This window comes from Emydura macquarii, unplaced genomic scaffold, assembly GCF_026122565.2.
Source record: "Emydura macquarii macquarii isolate MOO-44397 ecotype Brisbane River unplaced genomic scaffold, CSIRO-AGI_Emac_v2 contig_3530, whole genome shotgun sequence".
NCBI classification, from domain to species: domain Eukaryota; kingdom Metazoa; phylum Chordata; order Testudines; family Chelidae; genus Emydura; species Emydura macquarii.
Window position 1 is genome coordinate 5,132,323 of NW_027133667.1, and position 18,679 is coordinate 5,151,001.

At 44.6% G+C, this 18,679-nt stretch overlaps 1 protein-coding gene across 1 annotated transcript in view; it reads left to right on the forward strand.

The window, feature by feature from the left end:
- The window catches only part of DGKI (diacylglycerol kinase iota), a 280,275-nt gene that overhangs the window by 232,958 nt on the left and 28,638 nt on the right, over window positions 1–18,679 (forward strand). The window contains 1 exon segment of the mRNA XM_067536328.1: window positions 7,929–7,954. Coding sequence (XP_067392429.1) covers window positions 7,929–7,954 — 26 coding nt within the window.

Here is an 18,679-nt window from a genome sequence, read left to right on the forward strand (position 1 = left end):
CAGCCCATGGAGCAGCCCAGAACCTGGAGGGTGCGAGGGTAGTTTAAAGCCTCCTTTACCCCCCCCCACCCATCCCCGGACTGTGAGTTCTGCACTGTGCCCCTTACAGGTCTCACCCAAACCTCTAAACGTTATGAGGTTCGTTCCCCATTAGTCCATAGCAGTATTGTGCAAAATCCAGCAGTTTAACTTTGTGTGGGGTTTAGGGAACTTTCATTTCTTTTTAAATGCGGATGTGCCATGAGCCTTGGCCAACATTTTTTTTTTAAAAGGGTGTCTAAAGCCGATTGAGGGTGCTGGGTTCTCAGCCCTTGTGAAAATCTATCGACTTATTTAGGTACCAAAATGTAGATTTAAGAACCCAACTTTAGGCACCTGTTTTTGAAAATCTCGTTCCCTGAGTTTCACTTTGAGTTTCAGGTATTAACAATCCTCAAAACACTAAGTGAAACTTGTTTGTTTTGGGATTAAAAAACCCTTTAGTTTCCAGGTTCTTTACAACTCCTAAACTGGCCCAAGTGCACTCAAAACTCAGCCCGGGTTCATGAAGAGGATTGTGAAGCTTCGTGTCAAGTTTGTAATTAGGTGAATCCAACTCTTGCCTGCTGCTGTGTTGTGTTTAGGGTGGTGGCAGTAATTTGTTTTTATCTAAGTTTGGAGCATTTGAGCCCATAGATCTGCTTCAGAGCAGCTTTCAAACCTTCTTGATGGCTTTGGGTATGAAACAGTTCCTTTCTGGGCCAAGTCAAAGCTTATGGTGATGACAGAAGGTTATCTGGGCAGATGCAGTGCTAGCTCATTGGAGGCCCTAAACAGGAATATCCCCCCCCCCCCCCAACATACATTGACAATTAAGAGGGGGCCGCTTTGAGCTGCTCCGGGCCCTAAGCAATTGCTTAGTCTGTTTATGCCTAACGCCAGCTCTGGATTATCTTCTCTGAAAAAGTTCACATAAGACCCTTTGTCATGCAAGAGAATCCAGTGAATTTACCACGATTGATTGTTGCCTTTTTTCAGTTTCCCAGAGCAAGCTGAGTAATCTACTCACCCTGCACCTCTTCCTTGCCCCCTCCATATGGTTTTGAAAGGACAGCAGAACTCTTCTCCCTCATATCCCTGCTAGTGTGTCATTCTGCCTGCATATAGGACTGAACCATATTTTCCCACTCTTGCTTCCCATCAGCCACCACTTTTCTTCCTGTCCTTTGTCTCCCACAACTGTCAATGACTCATCAGTCAGATCACTGAGAACTGTAATGCCCATTGAAGTCCGTGGGTATCTTTCCACTGATTTCAATGGGCCCAGACTGAACAGATGTTTCACCTTCACTCTTTTAGAACACTTAGGTCTCGATTAGGACTGAGGGAGAAGAGTGAATAGGATGAATAGCTCTGCATTGATCCTGCTGGTTATTTGGAAAGTTCCTTCCTTTCAAAAGGAGCTGCATCGGGTCTTCCTCAGCCAAAGGAATAAAACTGAAGGAAGTGTAAGTGTACAAGGCACTCAGAGGAATTTTTCCCCTCCTGCCCTCAGGGAAAAATATCTGATTTGGATAGTATTCCCCTCTTTTTGAGAGGGTGGTTTATGGCGGTGTTTCAGCCTGTTTCTTTTAAAGCAATGTTAAGTGTTGCTTTCTATCCTGGCATCTTTCTCCTGGCCCAGTGTCCTTTTTCCCCTGTTTGGTTACAGTTGAATGGAAATGCCCCTACACCCCTAGATGGCAGTAAAACTTCAAGTATTTCAAGCCAGTTTGTTCTGTACCCTTCCCTCCATCCTGTTCAGCTTGCAAAATCATTATAGTGGGGAGAGAAATAAAATTAATGGCAAGACTTTAAAAGGGTGTGATAGCAATGGGAAAGTTATGAAACAATATGAAGGGCACAAATGCTCCGGAGTCCCAAAGAGAACTAACTACTCTGGAGCTGCACTTATTTTCATGAGACATTTCCACTAAGCAGCATTGGGTTGACTCTTGCATGTTAGGTTGCCTGCAAACAGTTTGATTCAGTGTCTGCACGTGTGGATGGAGATAGAGGTGAAAGGAGGGAAGGGAAATTCCAGCCCTCCCCCTGGCACCCAAATCAGATGACTACATTTAATAAGAAGCATTGAGCTGACTGCATTGTTTGTCCAGATGATCTGGAAATCCCTGAATGGATGTCTGCAAATTGAGAAATAACTGTACAGTTCTTTATTTAAATGGGATTTTGTTTATTTCATGGAGCTTTGTTGGTCAGGAGTTTTCTTTACTTGCTGCTTTTAGTCAGTATTGCCATGATCTTAGAGAAGTAGAGTGAAAGAAAGAAAGAAAGAAAGAGACTGGCTGGCTTTTGAGAATGTGGAAGTGCTCCAGCAGATTCCTAGCTTCTCACAGCAGCAGGCACTATAGAGAGGGGATGCAGGTCAAGGGTGCTGAGTGTAGGGAAGTTCACAATTGCTCTTATTCCACTATTTCCCACCAGCAGCTATTGCATGAATAATTTTGGTGACAGTCTGAGCGTTACCTCGAGTTCAGTTCTGGCTTTTCCCAGTGGGGGGTGCAGCATGGAATGGACGATTGTGCGGCTTCTCCAGTCAGACTTTCTCCCAGCAGGAGGTGCTGTGTAACACACTGGTAGAGTGCTAGCTATGGGAGCTCACCGCTACTCCAATCCCGGACTATAGCGGTGACAAATGCTGGTGCCAGGGCGTGGGAGGGCTCACATATTTAGTAACGTTTAATATGTTAAACTTTCTCTCTGATTAAAACTGAGGTCTGAGTGAATTACTTTAAACCTGGAAAGTAATTTACAGTTCTGAAGATATATACAAAAACATAAAACGAAAGGGAACAGATTTAGTCTAAAGCCTTCCCCATCCTGCCATACCACTATCTTTAGTTACGGTCAGGAATAGAGTGAGTTAGCAAGTTTACAGCATTATATCACTTAAACAGAGGAAAAAAAGGGGGGGAGAGGGGGCGATGATAGGAAAACAAGGTAAGCGCTTCACACAAATTGCTGTTGGGCCTTTAAATTGTGAACGGTTTGTTTTAAGTAGTCCTGGTGCAAATGGTTTCAGTTGCAGGTTTATTGATAAAAATAGCTGTTTTTCATCAGCTTGATGTTTGTTTCTCTAAGGACTTGTATCTTCATTTGCCGGAATTTTGCTAGAATTTGCCTGCAGGAGGCTGGCTGGGTTCCTCTGGATTCTCAAGTCCTGTTAGACTGAGCTCTAAATCACAATCCTTTCCATTTTCCCTTCTTACAAATAAATGTTCCCTTCACTAACCCTCCAGTGCTGAACAAACCGCGAGCCAGCAGATTGAAGATGGCATTTGGAAATAGCTGAAAATGCTTTGCTGACTGTGAATGTTTGTATGATGTCGAAGGTGCCCTGGCCATACTGGAGATTAATCCTGTGAGAGGCCCTGATCCACAGCCCAATGGAGTCAATGGAGAGATTTCAATGAGCTTTGGCTTGTACCCTTAATCCCCGGGCCTGATGCTATGCTGCAGGCAGGTGAACACTATGCTTGTCCTGGAACAGGGTTTTTAATTTCCTGGAGGTGTCTTTTATGATGACTAACAGGTTTTTTTTAATGATTATTATTCAGGTCTTTTTTATGCATTGCTAAATCTCTGTCTAGCTTGCTGTGATAGTGATCGTACAGGGATACATTTAAATATGTATACATGCAAAATGGGCACTTGTGCTTACAAAAGGGATAATTGTGCAGTCAACTCACAGTTTCCCCTTGTATACTGGTAATTGCAAGTGCCTTCACCCATTTGGGGGCATGCTGTCCACTGTGCAGTACAGAGGGGAATTCAGCTGTAGGAGGCTCATTAAAAGGAGAATGCAATGTGTGGAAAGAAAAGGAGGCTACATGACAGCACTACCACTCTTCCCACATCCCTGGCATAGCCATCTTTGTCCCCTCCATAACTAACACATCAGAGCATGGCTCTGCACAAATAAGCATGTGGCAAGCGTCACTAGTTATTGCTATCCTGGAAATAAGCAATTATAGGCATCGTCTTTGTTTTTGGTATATGAGGGATATTGTAAATTCCATTATAAATGGCACAGTTACTACACTGTATCCCTTTGGGGCCTCACTTTGACATTTTACCAAGGGCCAAATTCCCTGTTGAATTTCCCAGAGTTCACCAGCTTTTAGGTAGCCAGTCAGTGGCAGAAATGTCGGACCAAGGCCCACTTTGCTGGTACTACAGAGGGGAAGATTTGTGGGTCCGAGTTCTGTTAGTCCTGCAGTTCTTGCTTATCCCCAAGAACTGGAAGTCCTGCCTTCTTGCTAGTCTGCTGTTAAAACCAAAAATATCGCCAGACCTACTGAAAGCCTGTGATGGATTTAATCAAAGACAGGGGGCCAGTTGGGAGTAATGGAGAGAGAAAGGGGCAGCACTTACCTGAACGTCCTCAAATGTCAGCCAAGTTCAGGTTATGCCTCTGGAGGTTTTGGAAAAGGTTTGGGTTGGTTCTAGGGATAGAGGGAAGGAAGAACACCACACTGGGAACCTGCTATTCTGTGGAGGATGAAGCAAAGCCTGCTTTGCCTGTCAAGACACACACAATCTGGTCTTTTGTTTTCTTAGGCATACTAGAGAAGATCTCTCCTTCTCACCTGCCTGCCAGCAACTCTGTCACACAGTAAATAATCACTAAATATTTTGCTGCTCTTCCGTTTTGCTGTCCTGGACAGCTACCTTCTATGCCCTGTATTGTAGAGTTATCCTTGCTCCTAAGAATGAACTAATGAAGATCTTGTTTCAGGCAAGCTGTACACATCCACCCACCCTTTTGCTCAGAGTCACTGGTTGTAGGGCAACTCACTTCTTTGCACTAGGAATGCTCCTCTGTCTTCTCTCCTTCCCATTTAATGCAGTCAGGCTCTGTGAGCTGCAGCTTGATTCTTTAGCTCTCCATATTTTGTTTATTTTTAATAGACTCTGGTGCATGCTGCAGCTGCTGTACATCAGTCAGTTGGTGCTAAGCAGCTGTATAGCTAGTGGATCCGGCCAGTTCAGAGTTCCCCCTACGTGGAGGAATCCTTTGGTGGCAAATTACTGCTATAGCATTTTCTATGTCACAGCTCTACCCCAGGCCCCAGTGTAGGGGGTGTAGCCAGAAAGTGGCTGCATCGGGTTGATCCCCAGTCCCAGTTGGCTCTGGGGCAACTGGGCATAACTTAAAGCAGCCATTAGGCTTAAGGTTACCTTTGTTTCGCTCCTTTCCCCAGTCCTGTGAAGAGCACAGTTTGGTTGGACCAGAACATCTGGCAGAGAATGACGAAGCATTTGACAATTTTGGATTTTCCAAAATGCTTGATATTGGCCTAACCCAGCTCCCATTAAAGTCACTGGCAAAGCGCCATTGATTTTAGTGGGAGCGAAGTTAGGTCAACGCTGAATATCCCAGCCGTAAACTATATAGATTGCAGTGTACAGAATGACGCTAAAAGAGACCAAACTCCCCACACTCTTTACAAACACCGAACAACTTCCCTTCCAAAAAATAACTCTTCTGAAGCCCAGAAAGTGAAAATAGTAATAATATAGCTCATATATTGCTTTTCATTCATAGATCTCTAAGCACTTTTCAGAGCTGCACACACATCACCACTAGTTTTAAAAATGATAAACACTAGTCTTGTGCTTGCTAAAGTGGTATCCTACTGTGCATATGTGTATGTGCATTCTCTCCTGCTTTTTCTTTTTTTCCTTGTGGGTGTTTTTGAGATAATAGCATACGTCTTCCCAGGTGTAATCTAACTGAATCATAGGATAGTCTGTCCTATTCTGTACTGCTGCTTTACATAAGGGTCTGGAAAGCGATAAAATTGTGTGAATAAAAAACAAACAAAAAAAGCAAGAAATTCCTCAGCCTGGGTAAACTACTTCAATAGCGGCAGGTGAGGTGTCAAGATTAAACAGCTGATAATTCTGGTGAGGGTGCTATCTGCTTGATTGTGTCTTTTTAAAGGGACAGTGGAATTGCCACTTCTTGGTATCTGCCTTCCTACATCACTTAGCCTTCTATGTCTGCTGAATTTTATTCCTTACTGGGGGCATGTTTTTAATCTTTTTGATGCTATCCTCTGGGTCACCTAAGGTTCCTGCTGTGTTGCATGGAAATTATTGGAACGGCAGGGTATCGCTGGCCTGTTTGGCAGCAGGGGGCATGGCTGGGATGTTCAGCTGCAGTTGAAGGGTTTAATGGTAGCAGCCAGTTGATTAATACTGACCCATACAGATACACTGGATATTGGCACAGACAGAATCTTCATTAGGCGATCTGATTTTTTCCCCTTTATTTTCTCTGACTGAGTGTAACTCTTTCCCTGCAAATCTCTTCTTTGTAAAAAGTAAAAAATAAAAAATTACAAACCTCATTAGGGAAGTTTCTTTCCTCTCCATCTTTCACGTTTGCATCTACATATATGCATGTCTGATTCTGATGCCCGGTAGTCCCTAATCCTTCATCCTCAGACACTTATTATGGCAAAAGAGTGTGATTCCTCCCTCCATTTCTTTATTCCTCTGAATTTAAAGCTTTTAGTCCCTCTATCCCCAATTGTTACTCTCACACACTCACTCCTTTTGGTCCTGTTATGTTTTCTGTTCACCCCACCCCCTCCGATGAAATGGTTATTTGACTCTAGCTTTGATCACCTTGCCTGCAGTGCTGACATTTGTTTAATCTGTGCTAAGCTGTCATGTTTGTGCATCAGTGTAAAATTGAACTATGTCAGAAAGAAAACAGAAGCTTTACCATGGTAACAGCTAGCTCTTGTGTTACCTTGGCAGCAAGAATGTGTATTTATTTTAAAGTCACCTTGTAGGAATGGCTCAGGTGATGGTCTGACCCATAACACACTGCCAAACGGAGTTTAAATAACCAAAGCATGTCCAAGGTTTGTGCATGTGGCTACCTCAGTCCATGCTGCCCCATGCTAATGTGTTGGGAGAAAAATGAAGTAGAGTACTTTGCATTAATTTAAGTTAGCTATTTTTTATTTTTGATCACAGGAGACGGAGGGTAAGATCTTCAGCTGGTATACACTGGGCTAGCTCCACTAATGTAAGGCAAGCTATCCTAATGTACACCAGCTGAGGACCTGCCTAGCTGACTCCACTTCATACCTCTGCAGTGTTAGAATGTTTTCAAATCTTTCCGTCCGTGGTTGTGTATCCCATCATTCTGCAGAGTCCTGCATTGCTGCTACTGAGGTGTATTGTACAACAGTCAAGTGTATCCAAAGTTTCCGCAGATATTTTTCAAGGGCTCTTTATTATCTAAACTTATCCGCATTGCTCCAGTGAAAATGCTACCATCTTCTGTGACTGAGTGCTAGTGCTGTTACACCATCCACCACAGTAACTCCTGCTAGGAAAATCTGGAGCTGCACATTCTGTCAGCTCCTCTGCGATCATTACTCTTTCATCAGTCTCTCCAGCTACCCTACCTGGGGAGCTCTCCACACAGCCAGCACTCCTTCACAGTTCCCTGCTGTGACTCCTGGTGGGACTGGGAAACTGCTTTCTCACCATGACCATTATTCCTCAGATTTTTCCACCACTGACACCTGCTTGGAGATCCTAAGACTGCAGTAGGTGTGTGCTTCCCCCACAATTAGATCCTATAGAAACACTTGCTAAGGGCTGATGTAGCTCTGAGTTGTCTCACAACCAGCCCAGCATTGTGGTGTTGTTCCATAAAACTGTTCTGGTTGGGAGGGCTTGCTTCTGAAATAGCTGTGAGATCGCCCTTCTTGTCACCCCTCTTACAGACATTCTTTCTGAGAGAAGCTGGGATTGCAATATCTCAGCTCCCTCAGATCCAACACTCCTACACCATTTTCTGTGGTGACACTGAACCCTATCTGCAGCCTTTTGATTGACTGAACCTTGTTGCTTTCTTCCAGGTCACCCGTCTCTTCAGAAGATCAAGGTAAGATCCTGTTTTATTGATACTGATAAAGGATTAAAAATGGAACAGAAGACCCGTTAGCAAGCTGTGTTTGACAGTCTCTGTAATGAAGAAAAGCAATCAAAAGCACTTTGGTGGTGTTCATATTTAGTTCATTCTCTTACTGCAAATTCATATTGGTTAAAGTTCAATTTATTAAAAGCCAAATATGTGTTTGGGTCTTTACCACCCCTCCCCCCCCCCATTCTGCAAAATGAATTTTGCTCAACTAAACTTGAGGCACTAAAAGCATTTGCAGTGTGATTCATGGACCTTCTCACCACTGAGGTGTGGCCTGTGAGAAGAAATGTACACGCTGAAAAGAGTTTGTATGGGTTAGGTGAGGATCAGCTAAACTATTCTAACTGCTAGGGGAGAGGCAGCTTGCACTAGAATGAGAAGAGTACATTTGGTTTTTGCTTTCAAGTTAGTTTGGATTACCACTAACATCAATTTGGTGGTCTTGTATGTTTGTTCTCTCAAAACCCCTATGGATTTTAGCCCAGTTGGTGGTTTCCACATGTAAGAATCCCAGGATAGTTTCAGGTGAAGATACATTCATTAATCAAGTTGCATGGGGACACAGGACTGGAATAAAAGGGGATGTTGTAGGTCAGAAATTAAGTGCATTGGCAGAGCTGAATGGGATTTCAGGAATGGAAGCAGAGGGAGGTCAGAACTGGGGTCTATTAAGAGTGAGAACTTAAAGAATGGAACACACAGGTGTGATGCTGGTCAGGTGTGAGGTGCATAAAGAAGAATTTGTGTGGAGGCTCAGGAATGGAACAGAAAGAGGTGTTACAGGCTAGGAATTGAGTTCATTGGTAGCTTGTGGAGTTACAGGCATAATGTCAGTTAGCACCAACTACTGGATTCTAGTCAATACTGCCTGAAGAAGAACTGCTATCTTTAATAGTTAAATTAATTGTTTGGAGACTGATTCTCAGAAACAGCTCTAACAGTATAAAGAGCCCTTAAAGTGGGAGTAAATTACCAGTGCCAGATTCATGCAAAGGGGCCTTAGTGTAAATAAGAATCAGGCCCTCTATGTGTGTTTGTAGTTCTATATTAAGCCAGTATTAAACAATATGGAGCTGGAATTTCTGTATCCCTATTTAGAAAGTGTAAAAGAGTCACTGAATGTTAGTCCTTCTTCACATTTTTATGACATTCTAACAGAGTTGATGTTTGTTAACCTTATGATTTTCAGATGTAACATCGTGCATATTACCCCACCTCAAAACCACTCTGTAATTCCATGCATTTAGTGTTATGCTCAAACAAAAGTTAATCTCTCCTGTTCTAGCCTGAGAATATTTGGTAAATAAAGTAGTAATAGGGGTGGCATCATTTGCTGAAATTACCTCTGAAGATTTGTACATAGACTTGGGACAGAAATGAAATGAGTTTGGTAGTCTCCTTTGGTTTCCCGTGCATATACTTCATGAGATAAACACACCATTTCCCACAGTGCTGGAGAAGTGTTAGTCACTGCTCAATGAAGGCCCAGGACTGGAGTAGTAAGGAGTGTTGCACATCAAGGCTGAGTGAGTTGTGAAAAGGTTAGATTTGAGAGGCATTGACTAAGTGTTGTGGGAGCCCACCGCTGTAATTAATAAGGGGTTCTGCAGGCACAACTGAAGTGTTTTGGCAGAACAATATAAGGAAAGCTTGTCTAGCACCCAACTGCATGGTACTGGGCTCTAGGCAGAACTCTTTAAGTCCAGCAAATGCCAATAAATTGACTAACAAACACAAATAAATGTTAAAAGTCTCCATCTTCTTGAAATGACATTTCACAGTAAAGAAAGTGCACCCTCTTTCCTTCCCCACCATTCCAGCTGGGGGTACTGGAGCCTTGCAAAATTTGAACACCATCCCCCTACTCCCTAACCCTCAGGAGAAACATTACATTTTAATATGGTGTTCTGGGACCTGGTCCTGAACTGTGTGTCAGTGGATAAGCTCATCAGTGATAAATTGCACTTGCTTATAGGTTTTCCTTGCATTTATTCTATGAATGGAGCAACAGACATTGTATGGTCTATTTCTTTATGGTCTTCTAAACTTTAATCTCTAATACTTCCCCCCCCGTCCTTTCTCCTTTCACTGTTTTTATTCTTTTTCCTTCTTCTCACAAATACCTCTCAACTGTGCCTATGTCATCAGGGTACAAGTCTTCAGTTTGATCAGAATCCTTAAACATTCCAAAAATAAAAAAAGGCTGCTTTGAAATGGAGTATTAAAGCCCCCGACACTCTTAACTAGCTAGCTACTGCCTGTTGTGCCATGGTCTTTATAAGGTTCCGTGTGGTACAAGTGGAATATCTATTTGTCATCACACAGCGTTGGAGTAAGTCTAGCTTATGAGCGTTCTGCTTGAAGCACAACAGAATTTTTATGCTCTGTTGTCTCTTTGGAGGAGAGGCTGGATGCCTTGGTCTCACTCTTAACTCACTGTACAGTCCTAAATGTATGAAATATTGGAGGGTTCCCAAGTAGAAAAACAGAGATGATGTAACTTCATAAAAGCCATATATTCAGAGCCAAGGTTGCCATTCAACCCATTGTGGCTAAGTATTGCAGAATAAGAGAAGGTAAAATTATTCACGACTTTGAGATCCCTTGTCTAAACACAATGACTATGGGAGGGTTAAGGACAGAGTTTATTCCATTAACTCTGTATTCCCTGGCCTTTACGATTTTAATTCAGACACCGAGAGGTATATTTTCACTAGTGTGGGATTCCAGGATTTTGCTATGTGACTTTCTTAATAGTCAGTACTCAGCAATATGCCCATTCACCATGTTGAAAGTATACCTCTCCACAGTGCTTTAATGATGTTTCTTTTTATAACCTGATAATGTTTTGAATTACACAGTGGGTCCAAATTGATTTTAGAAATGTGTTCATTGGAATGGTGTGTGAGATGCTGTCTGGATTAAGGGTGACCATTTATAATGTTATTTAATACCACTATGACAAAATTGCAATGATTTTTACAAGATATGCTATGTCAGGTATTATTGGAAAGGTTATAATTTGCTAAGTATGATAATATTGTTTATGTGTATGTATCATCTTGGTACTGTAAATTATGGAAATGTGTGATATATCTGTACCCAAAAACTTGTGCTAGGTTACACCCCCCAGGCAGATTAGTGACAGCATTGATGACTCATCGAGGCTCCTCACCTATACAATGAGCCCAGGGAGAGAAGCCAGGGTTGCACCTATGAGTCATCAGGACATGTAGGGACATACCTGTGGTCAGGGGGACTGCAAGTGCTTTTCCCTGCCCATGTGCTGTGAGCTTGTGTTTGAAACAAGCCACATGGCAGACCAGAGACTATAAAAGGCAGCTGCACCATCTTTGTCTTCATTCCTACTTCCTACCTCTGGATCAACTATTCTACATCTGAAGCTGTGAAACAAAGGACTGAGACCCATCCAGGTACTGAATGTACTCCAGAGGAACTGTACAAGCCTGCAAACTCCAATTCTGCTGAAAATCTGATATATACGGACTTTGCAGTCAATTGTATGTATTTGACTGCTTTGATCATTTAACATCTCTCTTCTTGTTTGTTTCTTTCCTTTTATAATAAACCTTTAGTTTTAGTTGCTAAAGGATTGGCTGGCAGCGTGGTATTTTGGTTAAGATCCAGGCCAATATTGATCTGGTAATGTGGCTGAGCCTTTGGGGATCAGGAGAACATTTTGGTAAAGGGAATAGAGTTTTAAATAACTTATCTCATTACTAGACCTCGTTGCTGATTGGGAGCCAGAGGCTGAAATGCAGTAAAGGGGGCTGTGTATTTCTTGCTGTAGCTTCTTGATAACCAGTGTGGGAAATCAGGAGCACTGTTTGTGACTGATCATGGAATCTAACTTCAGTGCTACCACCAGTTCTGGGAGAATCTGCTCTCCTTTTGCAGCCTGCCCTGACCATGGTATTTTCAGCTGGGCTGTCCTAAGTACAGATGGGTCACATGGTGTCCCACCAATGATATAAAGTATGGGCCCAATTTTAAAAGTAGGGGGCCATGCTTCAGTTTCTCCCCTTTACATAATCCTGCCTCTTCCTAGCACCTTGGTTACTTTCTAGTAACTTGGAACTGGCTTTCTGATGACAATGCTTCTTGGCTGTTACTGAGATGAGGAGTTGTCTCTGATGTGATCCATTTTGTATTTTTACTTCACACTGTGCCTCTTTCCCCATTTAATTTCCGTTCTTATCTTCTCTCCCCACTATTTTCCTTGGTATCTCACATCTTTGCCGTCCTTCCACCTCCTCACTGCCGTTTCCCTCCTTTACTTCTCCTTTCCCTTGGTGATCTATTCTATTCTAGTGTGTATTGATTCTTGTACCATCCTCCTCACTTTGGTATCTGAGTGTCCTCCTGCTACTTCTCCAGCCTCAATCTCTGCATTAAATGATTCTAGCATGAGTTGCAAGCAGCAGTTCCAGTGTCTATTACAGAAGTGCTACCAGTATCTAGTATTGAATGCAAGTAACACTTCTGTTAATCCCCACTAGGACAATACATTATGCTGTCTTTGGAGGGTATAGCACCGTCAGTCTGGGGCTGTCCAGCCAATAAACACACAATACTCTTTGTTGTGGATGCATGTTAAAGGCACCTTTATCAGTTACAACAAAAGGCCATTTAGTTCTGGCCACAGAAAGGGAAACAGTGGCTTGCAATAAAAGTGCCTCCTTAAGATCTTGCAAGGGACTGCATACAGCGCTGGTTTTACATATTTTGACGCCCCAGGCAAAATAAAAACATGCACCCTCCCCGCAAGCGCAGCGGTGTAGGGGCTGTCATCCTTGTCAGTTTCAGGGCTCTGCTGGAACCCTGAAATTGACAAGAAAGCCAAGGGGACACAGCTGCACCGGGTTTCTGGCTGCGAGCAGGACCTGATGGGAGGCGGGCTGCCGTTGCCAGGGAGGCAGGAGGTTGGCGGCTGCCGCCAGGGTCCCCGCTATGTGCCAGGAATAGGCGGGATGTGGCTGCAGCCCAGCAGCCGCCTTTTAGGTTTTGCTGCCCTAGGCAATTGCCTTGTTCGCCTAACCCCAAGGCCGGGCCTGACTGCATAACTGCTGTAGGAGTCTGACATGCATATTTGAATGGTAAACTTTGTCTTCCTATTTAAAAATAAAGCCAGATGAGTGCTCTTACCGCCAGGCTATAGTACAGAGTCCTTCTCATGTTTATGCTCTCTCTTTGCCCGAAATTACTGAGTCTGAGCGAGGGACTGACTCACTCGCTCTATAGTCCGGTGGTTACACCACTCCCCAGGGAAGTGGAAGACCCAGGATCCATTCCCCCTGCTCTAGCAACTCTATCCAGAGTGCCAGAGCTTCAACTGGAGAGACCTCACATCAGAATATCCCATAGTGCAGTGGTCACAGCATGCACCTGCATGGTGAACAATCCCTGTTCAAATCCCTTCTCCCCCTCAGTTGGATGGGGATTTACCCAGGGGTCTCCCATATCCCAGGGGAATACACTAGCCACTGGGCTAAAAGTCATGAGGGAGGTCCTGTGGCGGCTGCTTTGTGTGAATTCACCTGAGGGGCCTGTCTGGGAGGCAGCCTCTGAGCACATCTATTGTATCGGGCCCGTCCCACAAGTTAGGTGGCTGAACACCTATCTTCCCCTGGTCTGTGAATTGCTCTGGGGCTTAGGTAGGAGATAGGTGTCTGGGTGCTTAGAGTGAGGTGCTGTGCGCATGCCCAGAGCCAGAAACATAGGCACCTAGGGAACTTTCACTGCACAAATGGAGGCACCGAGTGAATTTAACTGCCTACAGAGTTCTGCAGGAGTTTTCTGTATCACAGTAGTCCCAAAACTGGGACTTAGGCCCTAAAACAGGGACTTAGGCACCAACTCCCTGGGTGCACTCAGGCTCAATGTTGTTTAGTAACTCTCCATCTAGGTCAAATTTTGACATGGCGCTGACAAGTTTTGTATCCCAGTAATTATCCCTTCATTTAGTTACCCCTATTTGCTCAATCCTTGAAAATTGTGCTTTGTCTTTTTTTTCTCTTACTAGACATGACAACACATTCTTTGCTGCACCGGCCGCATTTCCAGTGAGCTGTGTTTATTTTTAAGTTCACTATCTCTTCTTGGGAGTAGGTTCTGAGTCCACAAGGGAATAGGACATAAATGGGAAATTAATTAAGATGAGAACAATAGATTGAAAAGAGAGTTTGGAGCCAGTCTTCTTAATACACTATAATAATTATATGTGAAAGGAGAAGTTAGAGGATGATTTTCTGTTTAGAGAGGCATATGGAGACACTAAAAAGTCTTTAATATCCTGGCAGGGATTAGTAGCTCTCAATCTGGACCTGCTCTCTGCAGACTGGCTGATGCTGAGTCATTTAATGCTGCTTGTAACAGAGTAGTATCCCCCTTAAGGGCTAGGGCTAGTCACCCCAGTTACAAAATGAGGCATACCTGGAAGAGATCAGGGTGCTTGCCCTATAAAGAGCAGCAGGGGTCTGTAAAGGGCAGGGGAGAATGCTCAAGGATTAGAGATGTCTAGGCATGAGCAGGCTCTAGCAGAGAGTCAGGACTGAGACTCCGCCAGGTAGGATGCAGCATGGGCTTGCCAAAGCAGGAAAGGCCTTAGGCAAAAATGCCTAGAAGGAGGAAGAAGAGGAGAAGAAACCTTTGTGTTGTGTGGACTTTTGGGTGGACCTGAAGACTTTATTTGAAATGTTTGTAAATTTAATAAAGCATAACCCAAGAAGGGATGGGAGTGGACAGAAGTGTGTTCTGAGTTTACTGAACAGTCCAAGTGGGGAAACTGAGGCAGGCTGCCTGTAGGGAGACCCTAGGCTACGAGCAAGCAAACGGGAGGTGGCTGGCCCTGCTACGTGTGAGGAGTGTAATGGGTTTTTAACAATGGCATTAACAATTAATGTGTCTAGTTGAATAACCTGGATGCTTTTAGAAAGAGCTGCAAGATGAACTGCTTTCCCCAGGCCTTCCCAGCTGCCCTTATGCCTGGAAGACAGCAGGTGCTACCTCCCAAGGATGATGTCAGTACTGCTGAGAAGTGATGCAGAACGCAGTCTGGGCACAAGCATTGTCAAATGAAGGAAACTGCCCGGGTTATAGGCAAAGCAGATCCTCTCAGTGGCATCTCACTGGGGCTTTGGGAGGTAATGAAGAACCTCCTGGCAAAGCAAGGTTTTTGTGGGGGTGGGGGGAGAAGAAAGGGGATTGAAGAACACCCCTGAACTCCCCATCTTCATCTGGGGTATGTCTACACTGCGTCTGGGAGCGAGTCTCCAAGCCCGGGTCCACAGACTTGTGCCTCCTGGGCCTATGCTACCATGTTAAAAAGAGCTGTGTGGTGGTTGCTTTGATGTGCCTTGAGCTGAAACATGGGCTCTCATGTCCACCTCCAGGCTTGAAACCCTGATTTCCAGCTCAAGGCAGAACATCAAAGCAACCTCTGCACAACTATTTTTAGTAGGCTAGCCTGAGCCCCACTAGCACAAGTCTGCGGACCAAGGCTGGGAGGCTCGCTCCCAGATGCAGTGTAGACACATCCACTGAGGCCTGGGTAGGGGCTGGGCTGAAGATGTTACCAATTGTGCTTGCATGGTGGGTAGGAGGTAAAAGGCTCATGGCTAACTTCCATCCAGGAAGAACTGGCAATTAGGCAGAGGAGTCTGCATATAGCTACTGGGGGAGGGAGAACGTGGTTGATTTTTCCCTTGGCGGGTTGAATTGATTTCTGCTGGAGCAGGCATAGGGATGGGGCATTGTTACATTGACTTCCTGATTGAGTCTGTTTGAGTCGATACGTTGTTTTGCCTGGGGTATTTTTTTGTTTTTGGGGGTTGCGTCTGTGACTTTGAATTGACTCATATCAAAACAATCCTTCAGAGCAACAGATCAGTTCAGCCTCAGGGCTCCATTCAGGCAGATCTTTGTCTTTCCCCAGGCCTTGGGAAAGAGACTCCTGCCACCTGGTTCTTCACCTATCTCACCATACCTCAGGGGGACCTGCAAGGAGATTCTTCACCCCCCTCTTCACAGGCCTTCAGTGAAGAGGGCCCCTTAGAAACAAGTTCTTCAGTGCCCTCCTCAGGCCTTGGTCAGGTTGGAGGGGGGTCTGCTGGGAAGTTCTCCAATGGCTTCCACAGGCTGGTGTGGGGTGACAGATTTCTGGGAGAATCTTCTTGCCTAGGGCAGAGGTAGCTTCTTCCTTTCCCTGGGGCAGCACCAACACAGTCCTTTCTGGGGTGTTCTTCAGTGCTACCTGCATCATCCAAGGGAGTTGGGCTGAGCCTTTGAAGGGAAAGAGGCAGTTGCAGGCATCCCAAAACACAAAGCAAGTGGTGAGAAGCCTGTCTCTGTTCCTGGAGATATCCTGGTATCCCTGTGGGCCTGTCCAAACCTGAGCTGCACTCCCTTGGGCCATAGTCTGTCAGAGGCCCCTCATTTTTTTGTTCCATGAAATCATTGGGCACCCCAAGTTTGGTGTTAGTGTGCAGAGGGACATTCTCCTCAGGAATTCTGCTCCACTTTTAACTCTCTGGTCACATTGAACAGAGAGCTGTGTAGAGAAATAAAACAAACCCTCAAACCTCCTAGTGCTGGTAAAACTGGGCTGGGGCGGGGTGGGGGGAGAGAGAAGAGCTGTGCTCTGAATGCCAAATGCTCTCGAAAGAGCGATCGATGGTTTCACACAGCTCCAACCGAGAGGCGGTAGACTTCAGGGTGAAGTTGCAGCCATTTACATAGCAACAGATGAAGATGTCTTGGAATGCTTTCTCTGAACAAATCAAAGACTGCACGGCAGGGGAGGCTCCTGACTGCAGGTTTTTATTTTGATTAATTAACCACTTAGGGAAGAAAGGGCTAATATATATTGTTCTGAAAGTGTGTCCATAGCCAGCCCCATCAGCTAGGATTAGTGCACATTGTACCTGTTGCAGGAGGAAGGGCCTCACATCGCTCTGTCAGGATATTCTCCAGCCGGCCCAGGAGTAATATTGATCTATCTTAAGTATTTCCAAAGTGCCTCTCATCATAGAATCTAAGTGTCACATAGAGGGATGGAGGGCCAAGAGGGAGAAATGGGCAGCCTTTCTGAGAAGTCAGGACTGGCCTGGAGAGTATGAGGTCTCAGAGTGAGGAGTAAAAGAGAAAAATGGGGGTAATTCCCCAAATATGGCTTCTTTCTCCCCCTGTCCAGAAGCAAGTATGACCCAGGCACACATTGTCAGTGAAAGAAGATCTATCTCTGAGCAGAACTCAGTGATGGAAAGTCCTTCGCATGTGGATTTTTCTTCTCATTGCTCTTTCTGACAGTGAGCTGTGCTGCTCTTCTGGATTCAAGCACAGAGCCAATGTAAAACGAAAGAATCAGTCCTGCAAAACACGAAATGCTTGAACTGGTTTTCACATAGCGTCATATTGTGAATACCTTCTCTATTGATGAACAGTTACTCAGACCCGGTGCACAGCAGGGCCAGATGTGGGGTTGCAAAGGTCTTGGGGGAAAGGAGAGAAGAGAGGCCTCTGACTTCAGTGAGACCACTTGTGTGAGCAATTGGCCACTGATGTGAGTGGGGTGTGTGTGTGTGGAATGGTCTGGCCCTTAATTTTCTTTGCTTTCTGTCTTTTTTTTTTTTTTTTTTAATTAAATCAAAAATGTAATTGTTTAATTATTCTGCTTAAAGTTCTCCCCCTGCCAAAGTAATGCCACCCTGATAAAGTGCCTGGATTTAGCTAGCTCAGATCCTCCTGGTGTGTGTTCTTGCTTGATCAGCAACATTTCCCTCCATTTCATCACTCCTGAAAGTGACATTAATTGTTCCTCTCTCGGTCTAAAAAACAAATAGCTTTCTAGGATACAGTGTAGAAGTCAGCCAGATGGTACAGTGTCTAGCTGCAACTATTCTTTGTTTCTTGGACCATTTTACCCAGAATGTCCTTCTCCTTCACGGTCATTCCTTCCTTTGCAAAGCTGTTTGGAATTGCCCCATACACGAAGGAAAAGCGCTGCCTCACCATCAGCCAATCAAATACTTCCATTCCCCAGCCACACCTACACTCTTATCTCAACACCAGCTGTGCTGTACAGGATCATTCCAGGACAGATTCTCATTTACATCAGGCCCTAATGGGCCTTAAAGTGAGTGCAATATAATTTCCCCTTTTTAAGGGCTGGTTCAACACTTACCGCGCGATTCGGCGGCAGTTGACGGGAGTTACGCAAACTACACAGAGTAGTTTGCGTAACTGACGTCGACTGCTCTGCTTCCCTTCTGCGCGCTGTCTACACTGCGCTGCGCCGATGGGAACAGCGTTCCTGTCAGCTCAGCGCTACGCTACTTGAGAGGGTGGACTTACTCAGTCGACTTCGTGATCGATTGACCAGGTCTCACTGACCGCTCAATCGATCAAGAAAGATCGATCTGGTGGCGGCGATTTTGCCGCCGTCAGTCTGAACATAGCCTAAGGCCCGTTTATACTGCCAGAGAGGTGAGAAAGGGCCTTGGTATAAATGAGAATCTGGGCTTTCAGTTGTGCAGCAGCTGTGTTGGTTTTTATTACCTCCCTACTCTAAAGAAAGGGCTTGATACTTTCCCTTGTTTCAAGCTAAAATGTTAAAAGGAAAAGGATTCCTGATACATATTTATGACCACATTGAGCGCTTGATGCTTT